General features: G+C 55.9%; 1 protein-coding gene across 8 annotated transcripts in view; it reads right to left on the bottom strand.

Annotated features, from left to right (window-relative positions):
• PDE2A (phosphodiesterase 2A) overlaps positions 1 to 24,268 on the bottom strand; it is a 96,871-nt gene that overhangs the window by 57,276 nt on the left and 15,327 nt on the right. For 5 of the 8 annotated variants that reach the window (XM_027562985.1, XM_027562986.1, XM_027562988.1 and 2 more), the window contains 2 exons: positions 11,391 to 11,463; positions 795 to 856 (listed from right to left, as the gene is read on the bottom strand). In XM_027562985.1, the coding sequence (XP_027418786.1) occupies positions 795 to 856; positions 11,391 to 11,463 (135 nt within the window). Of the gene's footprint in view, positions 1 to 794; positions 857 to 11,390; positions 11,590 to 24,268 lie in introns of those variants that run through there. The other 3 variants (XM_027562990.1, XM_027562989.1, XM_027562991.1) reach the window with 2 other exon arrangements.

The raw sequence follows: 24,268 nt of genomic DNA, 5'->3' as shown, positions 1-24,268 counted from the left end.
TAGGCTCAGGGTGCTCACAGTTCAGAGCGGGAGACAACCCAGTCACAAGGTGGAGAAAATAGGGTGCTAATGGCACAGGCAGCAGAATGTGCCAGCGGCTGACGGCCAAAGCAGGAGAGCTCAGAGGAGGGAGCGTGAAAGGCAGGGAGGGCTTCCTGGAGGAGGCGAGGCTAGAGCTGAGCCCAGAAGGATTTGGGAAGCTGAAGGGAGAGGAGGCCAGCCGAAGTGGTGCTAGGGAGGCAGGAGCGAATGAAGGGGGAACTGTGAGCTGGCTGGGGCTGCAGAGGGAGCAGGGGGAGGGGGAGCATAGAGAATTTTTAAGCTGAAAAGTGACAAATTCAGGTTTGTGTGTTAGAAGGATGTTTCTGGCAGTCACTTGGAGAAGGGGGGCAACTGAGAGGAGACAGCCAGTGAGCCATCCAGGGGAAAGGTAGCCCGTCCCAGACCAGGGCAGGCAGTGGGAGACCTAGAGAGGAGTTCACCAGATACTCAGGGCAGAGAATCAACAGGGAGTTGTTGGGTGAGGGTGGGGAGGATGAGGGAGGATCCCTAGTGACACCCAGGTGACTCCAGAGGCGAATCCTCATGGGGAGGGAACTCTGGGCAGGAATAGGGAGGGAGAGGTGGTCTTGGTCTGGGGTGACCCTAAGCCGGAGGGGGTGGGGCTGGGATTCAGCTCCAGCCTCCCAGTCCTCCCAGGGGTGGGGGTAGCGCTCAGACTGGCCCCCAGCCTGCGCCCCCCACCTCCACCCCAAAGCCCACCCCAGGCCTCCCTCTCTGTGCTGAGCTCTCACCTGCAATGCGCCGTCTCCACTCCCTGGGGGCACTGGCTCCTGTGCAAAGAGGTCCCGGCTGGCTGCAGAGACAAGAAAGCCAGGGGCTGAGGCCGGCCAGGCCCTCCCCTGTCTCCCCAGGCTGCCCCTCCACCAGCCCCCAGCAGACTCGGGACCTCCTGTCTCCCACAGGTGGCCTTGTCCAGGGAGCCTTGCCTGATGGCCCGGCTCCCCATGGGCGCGTCTGGCTCTGGAATAGAGCCAAACTCTTTCCTTCAGCCTGGGGCTCCTCAGGGGTGGACATGACCACACTGTTACCCCTCCTGAGGTCCCCTCCGCTTCTGCTTCTCTCCCTTCACTCTGCTGTCTGAGCCTCAGCTTCCTGTCTATAAAATGGGGTTTGTATTGTCCAGCTCACAGCCACTGGGTTGGGCTCCCAGCTGGGGATGCTGGGAAGTGAATGGGATCATACATGTGAGTCCTCAAGCCCAGCCCAGTGCCCAGATGTCTGGGCTCGAATCGGACCCCCAACCTGCATCCTATCAGCTCTATTCCACAGCTCCTCATGGGCTGGAAGACACACCAGGACCTGCTTACTCGTTCATGGGAGCCCACCACCCAGGGGGGCATCCAGAATGGGATCCATTCTGGGAGGCGCTGCCCAGAGGCCGGCTGTCCCTCCCCACCCCCACCCACAAGCACACCCAGGCATCGGACAGGCACAGGCGGTGGGATATTCTGAGCCTGGCTTCGTTCCCGTCAGCTGCTGGCCGCCATGCCCGCCTGGCGCGAGCGCAGGGGCTGATTTGATTTGGCAGCTTGGCAAGAGTGTGGTGGGGAGGGGGAGCGGGTGGAGATGAGACACCCATCCCTGCTAGGAAATAAACAGCCTCAGGCACTCAGCGAGCTGGTGGGGAGGGCACAAGTCAGCGTGGGGTGGGAGCGGGGGGCAGTTCTGGGTTCCCTGCCTGGAGCTCCTTTCATCTCACTCAGGCTCTGGACACCTGCTGGAATCTGCGGTTCTCCTTGGGTCACCCTCGGGGTGACAGTAGCTGCACCTGGTGTGTGCACGCTTGTGGTGGGGGGGGGCTCTGGCAGAGTGTCTGCTTGTCCCACATGTCCCTGTGTCCTGTGAGGTCTCCCTCCTCAGCAGTGCCTTCAGCTGGGCCCAAGTGCTGCCAAGGATGCCTGGGTCTAGGGGCTGCGGGGGTGATGGTCTAGACAGCGCCATCTCCCAGGGTGACTGTGGCTCCATGTCTGGGCCTCAGTGGGGGACTGACTGCAGCCCAGGGCGTGACAAGGTCGCCCATGTGCCTGAGTCTACTGCAGGGCCTTATGTGCATTGGCTCGGCCTGTTCCTTCCCTCTGTGTGATGACCCCGCTAACCCAGCCATGTCCGGCAGAGGAAATGACGCGGGCCAAGATAAGTGTCTGACCTAAGGGCCTATCCCTTTGTCCACAAGCCTAAGCCTTCTTTTCCACCCTGGCCTCTGATGGTCCACCCACCGCCACCACTGAGTTGCCCTGGGAGAGCCTCCTCCCTGACCTGAGAAGAGGTGCTTGTTTCACTCAATTCTAACTGTACCCGGGTTCTCCACCACTCCCTGGAGAGGCTCCTGCCCCATGACCTCTAGTTCCCCGTCACCCAGCTCCAGCACAGGGAAGGTGGACAGGAATGGGGGTGGGAGTCTCAGCTAGGCATTCACAGTGCCTCCATAATCCCACCCCAAACTTCATGTTTATCACCTTCCTACTCAGAGCAGTCCAGCTCACCCCTACCAGAAGCCCCAGGAGTCTACACCATCCTGTTAATATGCTGCTGCCACCTCGGGGACCAGGACTCCACAGCTTTCCAATTAGAGAGCTGCTGCTGGGTCAGGAGCTCTGGTGCTGTGACCTCTGCACTGAGAGGGAGGGGGAGGGGGACAGTCAGACCAGGACCCTAATCCTAAGGGATCCACAGGCCAGGGCTATGACCCAGACACCAGCCAGGAGGTCAGGGTAGGGTGGAGCCTACTTTGGGAAAGACGCAATGTCTCATCTGTCACCGCCTCCCCATTGTCCCACTGTCCTCTGGGGACCTCAGGACTCTCCCCACCCAGCCACAGGAAGCCGAGCCCCTCCTGGAGACAGAAGGAGGGAACACTGAAGGAGGGGCTCCAGGGCCAGAGGGAGACTCAGCTGTGCCCTTGGGGTCACAGAGGAGGAACCTAGGCTCAACAGAACTCAGTTATCACAAAGGGACTGGTGGGAAAGGGACTCTGCAGAAAAGTCCCCGGGGGCTTCCTGGAAGAGGTGTGCAGTGTCTCACAGGAAGAGAAACTAGGGTCCAGGACAGCCTCCTAACTACATAATAGAGGTTTGCACCTGGGACTTACATACAGTTGCAAGCATCTGTGTGTCCATGTGTGCATGGATGTGCACTCCAGTCATAGAGTCCTAGGCTCTGGTCTGTGTCCCATGGGCAGTGTCTGCCCAAGGTAGGGGTCAGCCAGGCAGCAGAGAAGCGGGCAAAGGAAAAGAAGGGAGAACAGCTCAGACCTGAGGAGAGAAGCCTGTCAGGTTAGCCATGACACAGGCAGTCCTGAAACCCTAGATGCCTGACACCAAGACTGTGCCTCCATGACCTGGGCTCCACTGTAGCCTACTGTGCAACCTCGGACAGGACCCTCCCCTCTCTGAGCTACCGTCCTCACCTGAGGAATAAAAGGGGTGGACCTGATGATCTCCTAGGGCCCTTCCAAGTCTAACAATTTTATGGAGAGCCTGACATACAAAAATGGCCAGAGACAGAAACTTATATGGATGGGGAGAGATCCCAAGGAGAAGCAGAGGAGAGTGAGGGGTGCGGCAGCAGGAGGACAAGGGAGGAGAACCCCAGGGAGGCCACCTGTGGGTCGGGCAGCTGGGGAGGGATTCCCTGCTGGGGACCCTAGCCTCAGGGCCAAGACAGGCTGTGGTAGACCATGTAGCCTCATAGATGACAGCGAGCAATTATCGCCACTCCACCTGTCTCCTGGCCTGTGAGAGGAAGAAGATGGCAGGTGACAAAGGCACTCTCCCCCTGACCCACATCCTGCCTGTACTTTCAGGCCCTGCTGTGTGATGGGTCTGGGTCCCAGCCTCTGTCACGGGATCCAGAATCCAACAGGCTGGGTCTCGGACAGTGGTACTGAGCTCTGAGGGACCTGGCCGGGGTGGGCTGTCTAGAGGGCTGAGATCTTTCTCCCCTACCTAGAGGTTCTTTCCCCACCTCTGGTGTGGGTGCTAAGACAGTGCACAACCCAAGAGCCAACGAACTGCTGGACCAATGAGCTGGCCTTGTGCTGGGCTGGTGACCTGAACCCCCATCAGTCATTAGCCCTTCAGGCCCTCTAGCCTGGGACCTCCCTTCCTTAAGTCCTTCTCACAGCCACCCCCAGGGTCCTCCCTCCTTGGCCTGTCCTCAAGGGGTGCTAATGGCCCCTAACCAATGCCCACACTGCCCCTCTAGCTGCTTGGCCTCTGCCCCAGTCGGAGGCCCTTTGTACTTGAGCCTCACAGGCAGAGCTTCGTGCATTCCCATGCCTATGTCCAGGAAGTGTTCATGTCCTGTTTTCCCCCTCAGGCCGGGGCTGCCAGGGAAGGAGGGGGTGGGGGTGAGCAGGCCTCTCCTTCCTCCACTGTGTACATTTCTCCCACAGGCTTTAGGGATTGGGAGGAAAGAGCACTCCCCTCTCTGCCATAGTCTGAAATGATTAGGGACAGAGGGATGAAGGAAATGATCCCTTACCCTGCAAGCTTAGGGGGTGGTGGATCTCGCGTGTGCAGGTACTCCAGTTCTGCTGGTGTAGGAGAAATGGTCTGTGCAACCCAGACTGAGAGGGTCTCCTTCCCCACTAACTGCCAACCCAGCCCCTCTTCCACTCCCTCCCCCGGGGTGGAGGCCGCCCCTGGCCCCAAGCTGTCTCCATTGCTTCTTGCTATGTTTTTAATAACTGAACATCAATGTTAACGAGGCAGGTGGTTGCAGCTCTTCCCAGAAACCCCATTTAGAATCATTGAATCATCAAATCCTAGAATCTTAGAATCACAGAAAGTCTGCTTCTTCGGCTCCTAGAGTCTCAGCATCTTAAAGTCACAGAATGTCAGAACCACCCAGCCAGGCATCCACACAGCCCTGGCTGGGAGCTGAGAGCCATGAAAAGCTGGAACCCCACAAACTGACAATGCCAGATGCTCCTGAGAGCTCATCTCACCCGACTTCCTCTTTTTACAGGTGAGAAAATGCAGCCTAAAAAGTGGTGCTATGCAAGATCACCGGACAGTAGGAGCCAAGCAGTGCCCAATCCTGAGATTGTAAGATGGGACCTCAACATCTGGTCTTCCAGAAATGGTGCAACTTTTACATTAGGAAATACAGATATTTAAGTTGGAATAATGCTGTTCTTTTAGCTTTGCTCACATCTCCTGCCTCCCAGCCCCCACCCCCCCAGCCCTGTCCCATCCCACTTCCCCCTGCAATTTCCCACCCTACCCCTACTGGGTCCTTAAGTGGGCACCTCTTCTCTCCGACCCCTCACCCTCGGTTCTTGAAACACCCTCACCATCCACCCTCCCCAAAATGGGTGAAGTTCAAGGGGTCAAGTCCCTCAAGGTAAGGGACAGAAAAAGCAAAATGCCTGCTGCCTGCCTGCCACAGGAAACCGCCAGCCAGAGAGCAGGCCTCCTCCTCTTTCTGAGGAGGTGCCTCCACCTCCCAGCGGAGGTCCCCTGAACAAGAGGCCAGAAGGTCGTAGACCACCCCCTACCCCACCCCAGGGCAGGTGTCTGGCCACACCGGAGCAGTGGCTTCAGGGGAGCTGGATCCAAAGGGGTGGGCAGCAGTGAAGGTACAGTTGATATTAACCCTCACGGATGTATGCTTAGCATTTTCATAAATTTACATTTTAACTCATTTTCGAATGTACTCATATATTTTTGAATTTGAATTTTATTAAATATTACATTTTACAGATTGTTTTAATTTTTGAATGCTGAATACTCTTTGCCCAGGGCAGATCCCAAGTCCCCACACTACAGACAAGGATGTGGCAACCCCCAGTGGAATCCAGGTCTCCTGGTCTCTGTTTAGCCTCAAAACTCCTAACCTGGGAAGCCATCCTGAGACCTTCTGCTCCACAGAGGGCCCTGACCCAGGCCCAGGCATGTGCTCTCAAACCCTGTCTTCTCTCACTTGGCCACCCAGACCCCAGGGTGGCTCTCTCTTCTTCTCTTCTACAGCTGACCAGCTTCCTCCTCCACCTCTGCTCCTCTGTCCCCTCCCTTCCAACTCAGGCTTTTCCCTGTTCAGTTTCATCATCCCACATCTGAAGGAACTGCCCCAGCCTCTCACCTCACCCCTTCTATGAGCTCCACACCCCTGGCCCAGGGAGCTTCGGAACACCTAGGTCTGAGCAGTCACTGTTCTGCTTTCAACTCTTCTCCTAGTGCCCAGTTCCCTCTGGAGAAAGTCCAAATTCCTTGACATGGCACAAAAGTCCTGCACGATTTGGCCCATGCCAGCCTCACCAGCCTCATCTCCTGATGCTTTGGCACCACCCCTCCCCCCCAGCCATCCCATCACTCAGCGGCTCTGGCAGTCCAGCACCCAGCTCCAAAGAACGCTTCCCTCCCTCTGTCTGTCACCAGCAAGCCTTCACATTCGAGATTCTCTCCTTCTCTCTGTCCAGAACTCTCTCCTGGCTCATCCCTCAGCTCCCGCTTTAGCTATACTTCCTCCTGGAAGCTCCCCAACTTGCCTTCCTTGCAACTTTGAGCTGAATTAGGGGCCCCTGCCCAGTCCCACCACGGCCCCCAAGTTTCTCTCCAGCGTTGCCCTCCCCACACAGTCTATCAGCATCCATCTGTGTCTGTGCCCCTCCATCACCCCATCACCTGACCACCATTGGCCCTGGTACCTGGGTCTGTCCACCTGCCTTGTTGCTCAGACCTGGGGCAATGTGTAGCTGAAGTTTAAGGTCTGCACTGTGTTCTCTCTGCCTACCATCTCTGTTGGGCTCATAGTAGGTGCTCGCTCATAAAGGCCTGTCAGTACAAAGTTGTGGCACGGACAGGGAGCACTGGGATAGTCAGAGGAAGTGAGAGTCCCTGGGCTGGGCTGGGGACTTCCTGGAGGAAGCATCTGGGACAATACTCCACGTGTCAGTCCTTAGACCGAAAATTGAGGACAGGCCACACAGGAAGTCACCAGCCCAGCCTTAGGACCATCAGAGCAAACCATCAGAGTGAGACCAGAGTCTGCAATGAGGGAGATTCAGTGGCCAGAGCCCAGGACAAGGCCACTGGAAGAAGGGGATGGTGGTGCATTCAGGGAAGACTTCCAGAAGGAGAGGATACTTTCGGCTGGTTTGGGGCAAGGGAGAAGGTGGAGATGAGGCAAATTGGAGACAGAGATGTGAAAGAGAAAGCTCTGGTCCATCTTGTCCTTTATCCTTTAGAGGAAAGGGAGGTGGGAGTCAGATGGGCAGGAAGACAGACAGAAGGCCAAGGCGGCATAGTGATAACATCAATGCTGACCCATGGCCAGGGCAGGTATGGATGGCTGGGGCTGGCAGGGAGCAGGTCCCCAGCTGTGGTCGGGAAACGTTTCCTGTCTCCTTGCCAGGGGGGTCATTAATAATCATTTACCCGCCACAGGCAGCCCGGAGGCCAGCCAGGGAGCAGCATGGTGCTGGGGCCGGAGCCCAGCCTGGCAGCCAGAGAGCTGTATTCTGGGACCAGCCCCGCCACCTTGCTGTGAAACCTTCACAAGTCACCTGACCTCTCTTGGTCTCTGGCAACACTGGGCAAAGGAGGGTCTTAAGAGGAGGCTCCCTAAAGACCTCCCCACTCTAGGCCTCAGTTTCCCTAGATGGCAGCAGGGCTGCCAACCCTACAGGGGGTTGGGACCTCTGATAATCAGTATGAGCATCTGGACTACGCTAAGCCCAGGTCAGGACACATGGGATGGGCAGACCCTGCCCAGCCTCTGAAGAGCTCATGTTCTAGTGGGAGCCAGACCCCTACACCATGGGGTGCCTGCCTGCAGCACATCAAGTGCACATCAGGCTGCAGGAAAACACATACAGAGGGCCATCTGCCCAGGGTTGGAGGGGCTGACAGTGTGGATGGGCCACAAAGATGGGGTTCCTTAGACACAGAAAGTGGGAGCCCCATGAGGCCTGTTTGGTCACTGCTATACCCCCCAGCACTTAACACCGTGCCTGCCTGTGGCCTAGCAGGTGCTCAGTAAATGCTTTCAGATACAATGGAATGAGCTCATCTGTTAAAGGAGACATTTGTGAAAGGAGCTTGGAATCTGGAAAGAGCTGCCTAAAGCTGACGATGAAGATAATGACAATGATGATTCTGGCCAAAGACAATCGGAATGGGCCAGACGTGAAACTTGAGAAGGGAGGAGGCCCAGAGATGGCCACCTGAAGTCAGACAGTATTGCCTGGGAATATTCAACAGCCTTCAAGATCCCTTTCTTCCAACTGGGCCAGAATCTTCCTCAGCCTTAGGCTATATTTCTCTACATCCCCTCCAGGGCTCAGCTCAAGCTCACTCACTTCAGAGAACCTTCTGGAATGTGGTGCTGAGGCAGTGGCCCTGAGCCCCTTCCCCTGACTGATTCTGATGGTCTCTGTGGCTCCCAACCATCAGGAGTCCTGTCTTTTCGTGCTCTCAAGTCCCTTTTGGAAAGCTGCCCACTAAGGTCTCCCCATAGCTTTCTCTGGAGAGTATGACCTGGACCCTCCTACTGGGTCCATCAAACGAGAAGGTCCCAAAAGGTGTGATCAGGCCTCCTTTTTTAGATTAAAGCCCTGGGCAGACAGAAACTATCCCCCCATTAGATGTGGGGTCAATATGAGTGGAGATTGGTTGAGGTCTTCCTGGTTGTCTCCCAGCCCAGGAACCCTCTCCGGGCACCACACAGAGAAGGGAAGAGGACCAGCCAGCCTACAGAAGAGGGAACAGGGCTGCTCAGCACCCTGGAGATGACGTGAGCAGGAAGGGCACTGGGCCACGCTTGGGACTAAGACCTCACGGTTGGCAAACCCGTCCAACTCCAAGCCCAGTCCCAGCTGCTCTTGTGTCAAGAAGGTGCCACGGGGATACCACCCAGGCCTCAGTACCTGTGCCTGGACCCCCACCCTCGGCAGAAGACTGTGAGCTGGTAGCAAAGCACAGTGACCCCGAGACACGTGCATCCTCTCTCCACCCCTGCCAACCCCGGCCCCAAACACGAGACAGGCTAAGAGGAAAAGAACAAAGGTTCCCGGCCCTCGACATCACCCGCCGCCCGCCTGTCCAGCGCCTGCTCGACCGGAAACCCAAGACAAAGGCCCTGGTGAAAGCGAGGAGGATGAAGGGCAAAGGGTAGAGGCAGCCTGGCTTGGGCATCTCTGGGGACCTAACTGGGAGGAAAGCAAGGACAGGATGGCAGTCAAGCCCTCCTCACACACACACATTTTGGGGACACCTGCTGTATTCTGCACACTTGAACATCACACACCTCGTTCTTCACCCCAAACACCTTATACACACACTCCCTCATCCCCTGCAGCACCCTCCACAGGCCTCCGCACTGCCTCACCCCCACACATACCCTTGCTCCCTGGACACCCTTCATACATAAACAGCTCACAGGGAGAAAAGATCACATAATCCACATCACACGGAAAAGTCATCCAGCTCACACACCCACGCTTCACACCACACTCACACTCAACCTCCCACACACACCTCTCACACCCTATACTCACCTCTCCAAGCACACACACATCCAATTAAATTCAATACACACACACTACCAGACACAGACACACCTGCATAAATAATGTGCACACCTAATGTCACATCAAAATATCACATGTTTATGGGCACACACAGCTCCTTAGCACAGACAGTCGGGCCTGCCCACTGCCTCCTCCCCATACACACTTGTGTGTGCACATACACACATACACTTAGTCAACAAGTCTTTGCCTTGGACCCCTGGGCCCTGGCCACTGCACTCTTTCCTACCCAGAGCTGTACCAACAGCCATCACATAGACATATGACACTCAAACACCAACACATATGTCCCCATATATTTCCTGACCAACTCCAGGATGTAACTTGGTGACTCGAAGCCAGTCACCTTGGCTGCAAATACACTCACACATTCAGTGACCCTCTCCCCACCCCCTTCAAGTAAGACATCCAGTAAAACCTTTCACTGGGGCCCAGCAGTGGCTTTTCCTGGTTACATACAACAGTTTATAACATATATATACACACAGTCCCCTGTGTAAGCCCCTACAACTACTCCACCCCATGAAGACAGACAGGTACCATGTAGACATAAGTTCCCCACACACGCAACAGTCATATGAACGGCTACCACTCCACACTCACAACTCAGCCTCCCCAGCTGCACGTGCCATGCAATGCCATATACTCATCGTTCCTCATGTGAACCCCAGTGCCCTACTGCATGATCCCCACCCGCCTTAAATCCCTGGGCACCGCCCAAGGGCTGCGTGCTCCATGTTTAGCCCCTTCTACCAGCACCCACACCACGACAACATGGGTAGGGGTGGAGGCTCCGGGGACACTGGCCTGGCATTCTGAGCCAGTCCCCTCACCACCCAAAATCAGAGGCTGACATAAGGGGAAGGATGACCACATGGAAAGGCCCTAGAACAAAGATAGAAACCTGGAGAAATTGGAGGAGTGATGGGCAGACCAAGAGAGGTGGGCACATGGGCAAGAGAGACCAAACAGGAGAGAAACAGAGGGGCAGAGAGAGACAGGATGCCCAGAAAGACTCGGAGAAGCCAGAAAAAAAAACAGAGAATAAATTGGAGCCAACATACCCAGAGAGAAACAAGAGGAGAGGGTGAGACAAGCCAGAAAAGACTAAGATCTCTTACACAGGAGGGAGGAGGGAAAGCAGGAACAGAGTGGGAGGGGGATCCTGCAGAGAAGGAGGAGAGAAACCAAGATGGAAAGGGCATTTAGACTCAGGGGTGGGGTCCCGTGTGAGGACTGAGTCTAGATGTTTGAGTGGGAACCTGGATGGGGGCATAGATAAGGCTGTGGAGTAGGGGCTCAGGGGCATGAGGTGAGGTTCCAGCTCTGAGGTGGGGTCCTGGCTGAGAGTTGGGATTCAGGTGTTCTGGGTGTATCTGGAATCTGAAAATGTACTGGGGGTCCCGAGGGATGGGCAGGGGTCCTCTACTATTGTGGGAGTCCGAGGGTTCCAGGCTCCGGCAGAATTCTTGGGTGTACCAGGGGGTCCCACTGTGGATTGGGAGTTCTGTGCTTGGGGTGGAGTCCCAGATCTGAAACAGGTTCAGAGTCTGGCATGAGGTTTTGAACTGTGAGCTGGGCATTCAAGGTCTCTGGGTATGGGCTGCAGTCCCAGCACAGAAGTGGGACTCACAACTGGGGCGGAGGGGTGGGGGTGGGGGTTTCATCACCCTAGGAGGGTTGAGGAGCAGGGTGGACCATGGGGCCGGCGACAGCACGCTCAGCGGAGGACCCGGCCGGGCGCTCACCCAGCACCCGGTTCCCCTCGTGCCCAGAGCGGGCCCCCGCTCCCTACCTGCAGGCTGTCGGCGCATGGCTGCGGCGGCGGCGGCGGCTCGTCCGGCTTGAGGAAGACCTGCTGGCCCCGCCTGAAGAATTGGACAACAGCGATGAGGATGTGGTGCAGCACCAGGACCATGCTCGCAGCCGCCCGCCCGCCCGCCGGCCCGGCCGCTGCGCCTCGGTCGGCGCGTCCGCGACAGCTTCGCCGGGTCCGCGCTAGTGTCCGCCCCGGCCCCGCCCCGAACCGCCCACTTCCCGCCCCTCGACCGCCGGGCCCCGCCCCGAACCGCCCACGTCCCCGCCCCTCGACCGCCCGGGCCCCGCCCACATCCGCGGATCCGTGGACAGCACCTCTCAGCTTGTCCGATCTTTGGACACCCATCAGAGCCCCCCACCAGCTGTCACTTCTCTTATCTCTCCGCTCTCAAGATTCTTCCAGCTGGTCCGCTACTGGGATCCCCCGCCAGGTAGCCGGCTTACCGCCTTCGCTCCCTTCTCCTGCTCCTCCGCCACTCCTTTCACTATCTCTCAGGGGTCGCTTCTTTGAGGCCCTCTCCTGTATGATCACATCCTCTCCCCCACCACTTACTTATAAAGTCCTGGAGTCGGGCCACAGCCCCAAGGCAGAGAGACCAGTGCAGTGAGGGAGTGGAGGGCGGTCCGCAAGGGGAGATAGAAGTGAAGGGACCACTGGCACGACACACGGAATCCTGGGCTTGCTCTTCTTCCAGGAAAAAGAGTGGAATGAGGGAAAATTTTAGAGGTCGCTCAGAGTCGGACAGGCTCTGAGAACAGTAGCAAATCTGGGAGGGAGACACGTGCGCACCGACACGCGAGCGCACAAATAGGCGCATCATTTCTGAATCGAGGGTAGGGGCACTGGGCCCCCAGCACTGGTCAGGTAGGTCTGCGTAGGAGTCCCCGCAAGCCGGAGAGGATGCAGGCCCCAGGGCCACACAGTCCACGGTTCCGCGGTGGGACTTGCGAGCTCGGAGCGCAGTTCTCTGCAGAGCGGCCTCTGCTCAGGCGCCTGCGGCAGCCGTGACGCTCCTGCGCCCTCTGCTGTCCCATCGCGGCGGCGCGGCCCGGCCCGATTTGCCATCTGCGCGGGGTGTGGGGGGGTTTCGAGGGGGAAGGGGTCACCTGGGCCAACTCCCTGCCTGGACCCACCCCATTCCTAACCTCCGCTTGGCACGAGGACGGCTGAGGCGGTGGGACGTGTCTGGACTGGAGGGTGCTCTTGGGTCTCTTTTCGCCTTTGCCAGCTAGCTGCTTACTGCATGACCTTGGTCAGATCCCCTCCCCGGTTGGTTTCTGGGCTTCAGTTTTCCCATCTCTTTCACAAGACTGCCAGGAAAATCAACCCCACAATGGTGGGAAGGCAGCCAGAGTCCCCTGACAGCCCTCGCTGTGGTCTGACCTGAATCCTTCCCACTGCACTGCAGTCCCCTCTTTCTGCAACTCTCCCCTCATCCCCCATCCCCCCTGGCCCCTCTTGGAGGGTGACTCAGTGAACCCCCAGCTTTCCAGTTCCCCACCTTACTGGGCTGATTCATCTGGGTCCTTTCTCCCTGGGGAGTGATTTCCTCAAGGTTGAGTCACTGAACCTAGTCCTGGACACAGTCCAGGCACCAGGCACACAGGCTGGGCAGAGCCCCGGCTGTGCCACCAGCTCAGGGGGAGACAAGAGTTCTCCCACCTCTATTTCTGTGGTCCAGCTGTGGACATGCCTCTTTCCCTGCTCACACACCTTCAGTGACTCCCTGCTGGCAGCACAGTAAAGCCCAAACCCTCAGTATGACATGGCAGACCCTCTATAACTTACAGCCAACTTGTTTCGGCTTTGACCCCCTCACCACCATTCCTTAAATTTATACTGCCTTCTCTATTCAGCTGGGTGACTGACTCATTCTCACTTTCGGGCCTTCACTCAACCACCCCAACCCTAATGCCCTCTGGGCCTGCTTAACTTTCAGGGGCCAGTCGGATGCCACCTCCTCCAGTAGGCCTTCCCTGGATGCTACCTTAGTCCTCTGGGTCCCCCTTCTTGCATCTTTACTAGGAGTCATGTCTAGGGGCACAGGGAGGGATGGGAAACTCCTTTGTCACCAAGTAATCCAAGCCAAGTCAGTGTTTGTTACTGCATCTTCAGACTGGGGGCAACTTGTCCTACTTATTAATGCTGTAGAAAATATTACACGGGCTAAGACGTGCAAAGGTTCTGACCAAAAAGGGAAGGCCTCCATTCTCTTTTTTTGGCCTCAGCTTCTTACTCTGTTAAGAGGGTAACCAATGTAAGGGCTATTATAAGGACTGAGTCTGAAACCAGTACACAAATCTCTTGGTAAATCCTGAGCATCTATTATCAACTCAATCCTGGGCTCCAGACAGTGCAGGTAGGACAAGGTATCCAGGAGACATCTGTTACAGCCGCAGGCCAGAGCTATTTGTTCTTCAGGAGAGGATATCTCAGACTCCAGAGTCAAGGGCCAACCCTGGCCTGGCACAGCCAGCACCTCTTGGGCTTTAAGATTTGCTGAGCACTCACTCTGAGCCTCATAGTTTGTCTTCTCAACAGTACTAGAAGGCAGGACCCATTATTAGTCATATTTAACAGATAAGGAAAACTGAGGCACAGAGAGACTAAGTAATTTGCCCACAGTCACAGAGTTAATAAGTAGCAGAGCCAAAAGTCAAACCTAGGCCATCTGGCTCCAATCTGTGCTTTATATTCATGCTGTCTCTTAAGGAATGGCATGAGAGAAAATCTAATTTTCCCAGCTCTCCTGTTGTCCCCAAGAATGCAGTCAGGGTCCTGTACTCCCAGGCCCTGAGCCCTGTGCCCACCTCTGCCATGAGGAAGCTCAGTTTTAGGGGTGCCTAACCCAGACCCACAGCCACCTCTTTTCATCTCTCCACCTTACAGGTCACACTAAGCTATCCAGGGGCCCAGCTACTTCAGACTGGGCATTTTAGGACAAGGTTTCTCAGCTGAGAGCCTGTCAGTCTGAGTACTGGGCCTCTCAACCTCGGGCCCTGTCCAAGAACCAGCCCGTCTCTGTTCCTAATAATGACCCCTCTCTGGACACAGTACTTACAAAGCACTTCCTCCCCCGGGTCTGAAGAGCAGACTTTCCTACTTGCCATCTCTCCATTTCAGGGTGTGATGCCAGCAGACCCTCAAGAGACCCCAAATCTGCTCCCATCCCCCATGACCATGTGTCCGGCTCCCAGGAGCCCATCTGTACACCTGACATGCATCTATCCTCTGGTTGCTGAGTGTGGTCAGACTCCTGGAAGCCCCAGGTTCAAGCTGAGCCCTGTCCAAAGTGCTGGGTGACCTCAGGCAGGGTTCTGGCCCTGTGAAGTTTGGCCTGGTTCTGAGGACTCAGGCATTCAGGTGGAGAAAGGCAGTGTTCAGAGAGGCCTAGCCAGCAGAAGGCAGCTCTCTGGGGCAGGCAAGCCTGCCTGGTCATGCTAGGCCCGAGGACTGTGAGCAAGGGCCAGATCCCAACATGGGGGCTTCTCAGGAGGCAGTGTGTGAGGCTCAGTCTCTCTATGACTGGAGGTGGAGCCCATGGACTTAAAGGGAGCTCCACCCCAGGGGCCCTGCCAGGGGACAATCCGAGAGGCATCTTGGAGGAACAGACATCCCTGCTGGTTGTGCATCCGGCTACAGCCTGCCCTCAGTGCTTCAGCCCAGAGAGGGCATACCCTGGTGAGCCACCCTTGGTTAGCCCTGGTGTGTGCACACAATGCGTGCGTGCACACAGGCTTTGAGCATGATGTGGGTGAGGGCAGAAGAGGCAGAGTACAGGTTTGTAACTTTGTATCTGTAAGGATGTGCAGCGCTTCCATGGTAGAGCCCAACTCGTGTATGTGTATAGAGATGTGTGTCTACAGAGATATGCATATATGTGTGTGCAGACAGGTATGTGTGCACAGGTATGATTGTGTATGAACACATGCAAGTATACATGTACAGTTGTGTGTGTGCACAAGTGTCCATATATGGCCCATAGATGCATTCATGTATAAATGTATGTGCAAATGTGTGAGTCTGTGTGTACTCAAAGTCACAGTTAACAGAGGTGCTGCTCATGTCTACTAGCCCAGGTCAGCTGTGAGTGTCCACAGGCACTGGCCCCAGATGTGGGGGTGACCCTTACAGAGAAAGGATCTGGCCACAGGCAGGTGCTGGGGACAATGTGGATCTGGGTTCAGAGTGGTCAGGGCCGGCTCCCAGAGCCCCCACAGCAGCTCTGAGTGGGAAAGAACACAGGCTGAGTGAACTCAGGCTCAAGGGACAAGGGGTTGGGGGGGTGGTCAACCACAGGTCTCATCCATCCCCATGTTACTTGCATACACATTTGTCTTCTCTGCAGCAGATGGCCAGCTCCATGACCTTAGAGGGGGAAGGATTCTAGTCTAGACTAGAGCCGGGAGGATTCTAGTCTAGACTAGTCCAGGACCTGCCAACTCACATATGGGCTGAGGTCCAGGGGACTCGGGCCTTGGCACACCTTGGTATCTGCCCCCTATTTTCTACAAACCCCAAGAGTCTTCTGCTACACAAAGCTATCACAGGAGACACACAATCATCTATACAATTTACTATCTTTTTATAGATACGCATACACACTCCCATCACTCCTACACACACACACACACTCCTATATACAGACTCATCCCTTTACACATGCTCACATGGCTCTGGCACATGGAACACTAATGGGCACAGCTGCCCTAGTGCCTCCTTTGGGGGCCACTGTGTCGTCTTCTCACTGATGTCCATATCTGCTGGAGTGATCTTTTCGTCCCTCAAGTCTGACTCTCCACAGCCACATGGCTCCCCACTGCCCCAACTGGATAAAGTTGGAGTTCTGGTCCTGGCCTTCGGCCTTCATCCTCCTTAACCCCGCCTCCAAACCATCCTCTCATTCTCCACCCACACTGTCTCCTGGCCACACCCCTCACCACTCACCACTCCTCCAACCAGCACCTCTGTACTTTTGCCAGGCACTATGCTGTCAGCTCCAGGGGACAGGGCTCACTTTCTGTTTTGCTCATTGCTGTGGCTCCACATCTAGAACAAGGCTTGACCCAGAGAAATTGCTCAAAAGACATCTGTGGACTGCAGGAATCAGTGGTAGAAACTTCCACCCAAACTGATCTGCCACTTTTGAAGGACTTGCCCATCTCTATTTGTTTCCTTAAGTGCCTCTCCCACCAGACCCGAAAGAGACTGGGGTCTAATTCAGCTCAACGTGTCTGTGTCCATGTCTGTTTCTGGCACAGGGCCAGGCACACAGAGCAGGAGCAGGGGATGGGGGCAGATGGTGACCCCACCTTAACGAAGCACAGGGATGTCTAGAAGGGGTGGTCCCCTGGGCCAGTCATACAAAGCCCACCTTTCCCCACTTAAGCTCCTTTCTGAAGTTACCCTGAGGCAATCCAGAGGCTGGCAATCCAGCCTCTGCTTGCATGCTCCCAGGGGCGGGGAGCTCGCTTTCCTGGCAGCAGACTCCTACCCATGTGGGATGGCTCTGCCTGACGCTGACTCCTCCCACAGCACCATCCCATCAAACCCTGATCATCCTGAGCCATGATTCCCATGGAAACTGGGAAGGAAGACGAGCAAAAGAAAACCAGATTCCAGCTTTCTCAACAGCTCCACCAGCCTTTCCAGCTTTGGGCAGAGGTGGGAAAAGGAGCTTGTTCCTCTGAGACTACCCCAGGCTACTATAGGCAGGTGGGTTCAGGGTGCTTAGGCTCCCCCAACCCAAATCACTATCCCCAGGAGCCTGGGACAGTGCACAGCGAGTGCAGTGCTGAGAATCACTACTATAGACTCCACTGGGCACTATCCCCCGACTGAGCCCACTCTTTCTCTCATCCCCCAAGCTCCCACATACCCCATTTCTTCCCCTCACAGGTGCCTCCTGTCCTCTAGGCTGCAGGGCCCCAAGGAGCTGCCATAACTCCAACCCTAGGATGTCCCATGGGATGCTTCCTCCTGAGACCTGTTGGGCAGGCTGGGTGGATGAAGGCAAGCAGGTCCTCGGCCAAGGGTGGCTTCCAGAGACCCACCCAGCACCACCTGGACAGCTGCAGCACATGAGCTGCCCAACTTTCCTTCACCAGCTATTCCTGAGCCGGCCCTTCTCCAGAGGTGCCTCGGGCTGCAGTTGGTCACGGACCCCAGTGCCCCATGCACATGGGCACACACACACACACACACACACACCAGGACTGCTCAGAGCTGAGCCCATGAGGGGTGCCAAGGCACAAGAAATTCTAAGCAACAGGGACCCAAAGCCCCATGCTCTGAAAACTCTCTGCCTGTTCAGACACAGTCATAGAGGGAGACCCAGTTTGCGGCTTCCAGGTTCCAAGAACTCCCAGAGCTTTGTGATCTAAGAAAATCAGAGTTTCCATTGTAAATCCCTTTATTAGAAAAATCTGTGCTTTTTACAGCCTATGAATGTGAGAGCCTGGAGCCCTGAAAATGTCGGAGCCCAAGATCCTAACACTCTATTATCCTAACTGCCTATAACACCGAGACTCTAGGACTCCAGCTCCAGGGTTTCTACAGCCCTCAGAGCTTGCTGGTCTGTGGGCTGCATCTCATGTTTCTGTGAATACTGGTGAGGAGAGGGCCCCTGTGAGCCCCCACACTTGCCTTCCAGCCTCCACCTTTTGTTCACACCACTATCCATGCCTAAAGTTCCATCGCCCTCATCTCTGCTAATTAAATCTGAGACAACTTTGAAGGGGCAGGAACGACAGTGCTGTCAGGGACTACCTACTAAGTGCCAGGCCCACACATCTTATTTAATCATCATTATATTATTAGTCCAACTTTACAGTTGATAAAACCGCAGTCCCAGGACAGGAGGTCATTTGTCTAAAGTCACACAGCTAGAAATAGTAGAACAGTGACCCAAACCCAGCCCCTTGCAAACGCATGCCTCTGAGAAGAGCCCAGAGGGGAGAGGGCTCCCTCTTTGACTTCAGGACCACACTGGAGCAGGTCCTCTCACGCCAGTGGCTCCCCAAGTTCCAGAAGGCAGAGACTGTGGTCTCCTCTTCTCGCCTCTTCAAGCTGGAGGCAGCCCAGAGATGGCCACGTTTCCTGTCCTGATTGATCGAAAGGAGCTGGATCCGCCAAGACTCCATGTGGGACCGGCAGACATGGCATTTTGTTTCTAGGCACCCGTCGCTATGGAAGCCAGGTGCTGCCAGCCCAAGGCCTAGCAACGAGGCCCTGAGTGGTGCAGGGCGGAGGGCAATTGTCAGGGGCCTCGAAGGCAACCAGCAAGAGAGAGAGGGAGGGTGGACCACTCCGCTTTCCAGGCTGGAGGGCTGTACCCGCTGCTCTGGCTGGGCTTGCGAGGGGAGGAAGGGAGGCAGAGAAGACAGGACCAGGCAGGTCCTAAGAGACAGAGACCCAGAGACAAAGCCAAAGAAAGACTTACAGAGACAGACTAAGGGGGATCAGAGACAGCAAAAGACAGAGACACCGTCAGAGAGAGGGAGATTCAGGAAAGCGGAGGAAGACAAGAGCTGAGACTCAGAGACCACTGAGTCACGCAAGTGGTAGAGAGGAACAGACTCTCAGACAAGCCCAACTCCTGCGGTGGGGAAAGGGTGTGCCAGGGAGCAGGAGGCAGCCACAGGGGAATGACAGAGATGGATGGAAGTGCGAAAGAAGGAGATAAGCCCAAGGCAGGAGGCAATACAGAGACATAATAAAGGAAGAGAGGACTAGGAATGGAGGAGCAGGTTGGGGGGTGGGGGGCAACGGGCCTGGGGGCAGAGCAGACAGTGGCAGGGGTGGTATGGGGACAAAAGGTGCCGGGACCACAGGAGTCCTAGGCAGGCCCCAGTCCCGAGCCCCTCCTCCTCTACAGGCCTGCCCATCTGTGGCATGGAGGTCACCAGCCTTGTACCACCACCTCACCACCCAGCCTCTCCCCCAGAACACAGAATCATCCAGGTACACACCCTCAGAAGAGAGGCTGGTCAGAGAGGTTCCGTGTCTCTCTTACCCCACCCCCCAGGACAGGTCTTGCCCAAGCTCGTACAGTAAGGCAGTGTCCAGAACAGTAGGAAGTCAGGCCCTGGGAATCCCAGTCCTGAGCCCGGTGCCAACACCCATCGGAGTCAGACCGGGCCTTGGTGACCCATGGAGTCACCGTCAGTACAGAGAGGTCCACTGTCCTCCCACTCTTCTCCCCACAGTGAAAGAGAAGATGACGGAGCCTGTGATGCGATCCCCTGCCTACTTCTTCCTCAACAACAGGCTCTGAGTCAGGACAGTGGGGACCCAAGGTGGAGCGGATGGCGTCCAGGGTAGAGATGGACCACAGCTGTCACTCTTGGGGCTGTGAACAGGGAAGGCAGGCTCTGGGGAACCCAGGGGGCATGGCCCTTTGTGGGCAGGGAAATGGCAGGCACTGGACACGTGACATCTCATTTAATCCTCTTGGGGACTTGCCACAGATGAGAAGACAGAGGCCCTCAGAGAGGACTGCCACAGAGAAGACAGGTGGAAAGTGACTTGCCCTAACCAGCACCAGCCAGCAGGTGCCTGAACCAGGACTTGAACCCAGGTCTCTTGGGGACCAGTGCAAGTTGGAGGGCCTGTTGGAGGTCCCTCTGCCAGAATGGAAGCAGATCCAGGAAGGGGGCAACACAGACCTGTTCAGGGGCCCTTCCCAGTAGGAGGGTGGGGAAGGTTCCCAGCCACTCCTCCCAGCACCAGCTGTTCCCCTCCCCGTGTCAGAAAGATGATAATTCTTGGCTAGACTCTGACACTTGTCAGGTACTAATCTCTCTCCCTCTTTTTCAGAGCTAAATCATTCCTGCCATTGTTAACACTGTCAGTGGCACCCAACAGTCCCTCTGGGAGCTCAGGTGCCCTCAGAGGCACCCCATCCACCCCCATCAGCCTCACTCTCTGCAGACTCCTGAGGGAGGAACCAGCAAAGACTAAGCTCCTATTGCATGCCCTGGTGGTACGAAGCACTTTACATTCATTATCTTATTAAATTGGCCACAAAGGTCTATGAAGGCTCACTCCCACCCCCTGCAACTCCTGGCCCCTGGCCTCCCTGCCTGACCTCTCCTCACCTCGAAGCAGCAACCCTAGGATCAGCCTCTGGAGCACAGTAATCCCACAGGAGTGGGTGCACATGGCGTCTGGGAACAGGTAGCTTGATTCCCAGCTGCAGTGCCCATGGTGGGGGGCAGCGGGAAGAGCAGGGGGAAGGTGTAGGGTCGGCAAAGTAGGGGGAAGGGGGCAGGCAGGGGACCTATGCCAGCCTCACTCCACATACACACCCCCAGCATGTGGAACCTGGGCTGCATCCCAGATGATCGACCCATGGCGCCACACTCCCCTGGGCCCAGGTTCCTGGAAGGCAGTGCTGCAGGGGTAATCAATCGATTGACTGCCTCTCAGCCTCCTCTTCCTACTGCCTGGAGGCTGCCTCCTCCATGCAGCCTCCATGGCTGATCAGTGTCACTGTCAGGGTGAGAGTCTGGGGGCAGCCTGGGGGACAATAAGTAGTGACCCCTCGTCTCTTCCTCAGCCCAGCACTCTCTCTACTCCTTAGGAACCAGGTCCAGGGAGACAGGCGGGGCAGGGGTCCACACGGAGGCTGGTGTTTGTGCATGCATGTGTGCATGTGCTCATGTGTGTGTGTGCACTTGTGTGCATGCGTAAGTCAGTAGAACAGAGAAGTGGCAAATACAAAAGTGAGCCAATATGACCTGAGTTCAAATCCCAGTTCCTCCATCTTCTGGATATGTGACTCTGTGCAAGTTACTTAACCTCTCTGAGCCTCAGTTTCCTTATCTGTACATTGGGGTTATCAACAGTAATCAACTAGCTGAATGAGATCATACTTGCAGAGCTCTGGCACAATGCTTGGCATACAGTAATTTTTTTGATACATGAAAGCTTTTAATACTGTTTTTGTGAGCAAGTGTTTGTGCTCACATGTGTGTATGCACATGTATGCATGTATGAGTTCCCTTGGAAGTTCTCGTGGGGATTTCTGGCCCTCTAGCAACGGGGTGTAAACAGCTTCCTGACCCCTGACTCCCCTGGAGTAGGGCCTGCAGCCACACTTTCAGCTTGGCCTTAGAGAAGGGGGACCTGCTGAACCCCAAAAAACCCACCTGCGCTGGGTGAGGTTTTTTGGAGAGATGGATGGCTTGGCGAACCACAGGCAGGACTGGTGATTAGGAGGCTAACAGCCCAGCACCCGGAAAGGAATGGAAGGGAGGCTGAGATGTGGGGCCATCCATCAAAGCTGGCAGGCCCAGCAAGGCTGCACAGCGGGATGAAGAGAAGCAAGGGACAGCTTTGGGTGGGGGAAGTGTGGACAAGCTAAGGGCCAGGCAGTCAGGCCCAGTCTGGTTCTGACCTGTTACTGAGTGAGTCACTGTTACCTTGGGACCTCAGTGTCTTCATCAGAACAATGGAGCTAAATGTCTCCTCTCAGCCTAGATGAGTTCCAGCCTCAGCAGACGCCAGGACCAGGAAGAACCCTTAGGGGAGAATGAGGGGCTCAGAGAGGCCTTTACCTCTTATATCAGTGCCCAACTCAGTCGAAGATCCCTGAGGGTGTAAAGTAAGGGGACGTGGCACTGTGTGGGGCTGGGAGCCCAGAGACCCAAGCTTGATTCAATTTCTAAGTCTAATTTCTTGCTGACCTTAGCCAAGCCCCTGAATTCCTCCAGGGCCTTACCTGGATGCCCTCCCCCACTACCCTCCCACTCACACCCAATCCTTCCAAGGCAGGAAGGGCCATAAGCACAACCCATGCCTATGCAAATTTCCTTATATCTGAGGGCAAAGTCGCCCACGGGCCTCCCCATCCAGCGGAGGTAGTGGTTACCTGGGAAAATTCACATCAGCAAGTCTGGGGCAAGAAGCCCTAGCTGGGGTCTAGTGGACCCTAGCAGAGCCCATAGTCTCAGGCTGTCCCTGAGGACCTCATTGAACTGAATGCAGTCACTTTCCCTCTCTGGGCCTCAGTTTTCCCATCCCTAAAATGGGAGGAACAAGCACCAACAACAACATTCTTCGGGGCTCCTCTTCCCCTGTGAGACAAACTGCAAACTCCTCACTGCATCCACTCCTTCCCAATCCTTCCCCAGGCTCCATTCCTCCTGTGCTCCCTACGGCCGACCCCACACTTACGCTGTTCTGGACTTTCATCGATCCCTCATCCCTCTTTATGTTTCACCTATGGACTTACACCTCATGGTTTAACCAGTTCACCTCTGGACCTGTCTCTCTCTCCTCTTTGTTCCTGAGTGGTGTGACTTGCAGAATGGGAACTAAGGGTCCTGAGTGAAAGCACTGAGTCCTAACCATTGCCAGGGACTGCCAGGGAATTCCCTGGACCTCTGTCTCTCCATTGGAAAAATCCCCTCCTCAATCAACAGGGCTGGAAGAGTTATCACCCCCTCTGCAAAGCCATTTGCACAGACCCTGGCAGGGCTAAGCCAGGACCACCCCCTCCACAGAGCCACCAGCAGCCAACACACCTTCTCTGGAGCCTAGACCAGGAAGTGTCTATGTCCCCATCTCACTCTGAGCTCCCACGGGTGAGGGTCAGGCTGGGCCTCATTCCCCAACTGAAGGGTGTGTGTGAAGGTGGTGGGCAGCTCAGGACCTTGGACAGAGAAGGGTCTTAGGGATATGGAAGGAAGCAACGAGGGAGGGAGGAATGAAAAGAAAGAGATGAGGAAGGAAGGAGAGAGAAACAGCTGTCTCCAAGGTCCCTGTGGAGCTAACAATCTGAATGAACTCCAGTCCTCTCCAGATGGAGCCCCCGTGTCTGGTCCTGCCCCGCCCTCTCTCCCCTTTGGCCCCTGTCACACACACACACACACCAGTCCCGAGGCCCAGAGTCAAAGGGGTCTCTGGCCTCTGCCACTGCACTCTGACTGGAGGCTAAGGACATGCCTGGTCGTCATAGTGATGCTGAGATGCTGTCATCACTAATTCATCGCCTGAGCCCTGGAAGGCCAGCGAGGTGTGAAGAGAGCTGGTCAGAACTGATCAGAGTGGTCACTGAGGGCAGGAGCCCTGGGGCTCTGGGCCTGGAGGAGGGTCATCGGTGACCTTCTCTCAGCTTCCCAATGCTCCGGTAGGAAAAAAGAGGGCAGACCTTTCCCCGGGCTGTCCTTTGCACCTACTGTGTGCCTATCTCAGCCCAGCCTCAGAGGTGGGGGTCAGTGGAGGCCGGAAGAGGAAGTTCCCACACTGGGGCCTGTGAGCAGATGTCCAGGCCCTCAACAGAGCAGGGGGATGTTCCTCCTCATGCCACAGGGACTGAGAAGGGGTGGAGGGAAGTGAACCCATGTTGTGCCCTCTCCAGGCAGTCATGTGCCAGGCATTCCTAAGAAGTAACTCATTTAATCTCCCCAGGACACCTACAGAGTCAGAATTGCTATCACATTTTGCAGACGCCTGGTTGTTCAGGATGCCCCACCCTGCCTCCTCCCCTGAACTCCCAGTGATGGTGGGTGAAGGTCCTGGTCTCCCCAGTCAGACTGGACTGCTGGCTCCTCCTCCCACTATGGTTGTGGAGGGCACATATGGTGGACCCTTTCATCCCAGCAAGTCTCCTGGCCACATGGGAGACGCAGTTTGGGGCTGTCCGTGGTCCTGAACCCTCCCAGGCCTCTCCCCAGAAGTCTGCCTCTTTTCTGTTGGAAGTCACCTGTTCTTCTCTGCCTGAGAGAGAACGGCCAAATGTGAGGTACCCCTGCCCTCTACTCACCAAGTTCCTTTATTCACAAAACCTCAAAACAAGGAGCCCATATGGATCTGGAGAATGGAAATGAAACTAACATCTATTCACTCAA

This window comes from Bos indicus x Bos taurus, chromosome 15, assembly GCF_003369695.1.
Source record: "Bos indicus x Bos taurus breed Angus x Brahman F1 hybrid chromosome 15, Bos_hybrid_MaternalHap_v2.0, whole genome shotgun sequence".
NCBI lineage: Eukaryota > Metazoa > Chordata > Mammalia > Artiodactyla > Bovidae > Bos > Bos indicus x Bos taurus.
Note: the sequence above shows the minus strand (reverse complement) of the source record. Positions and strands in the feature narration are given on the sequence as shown.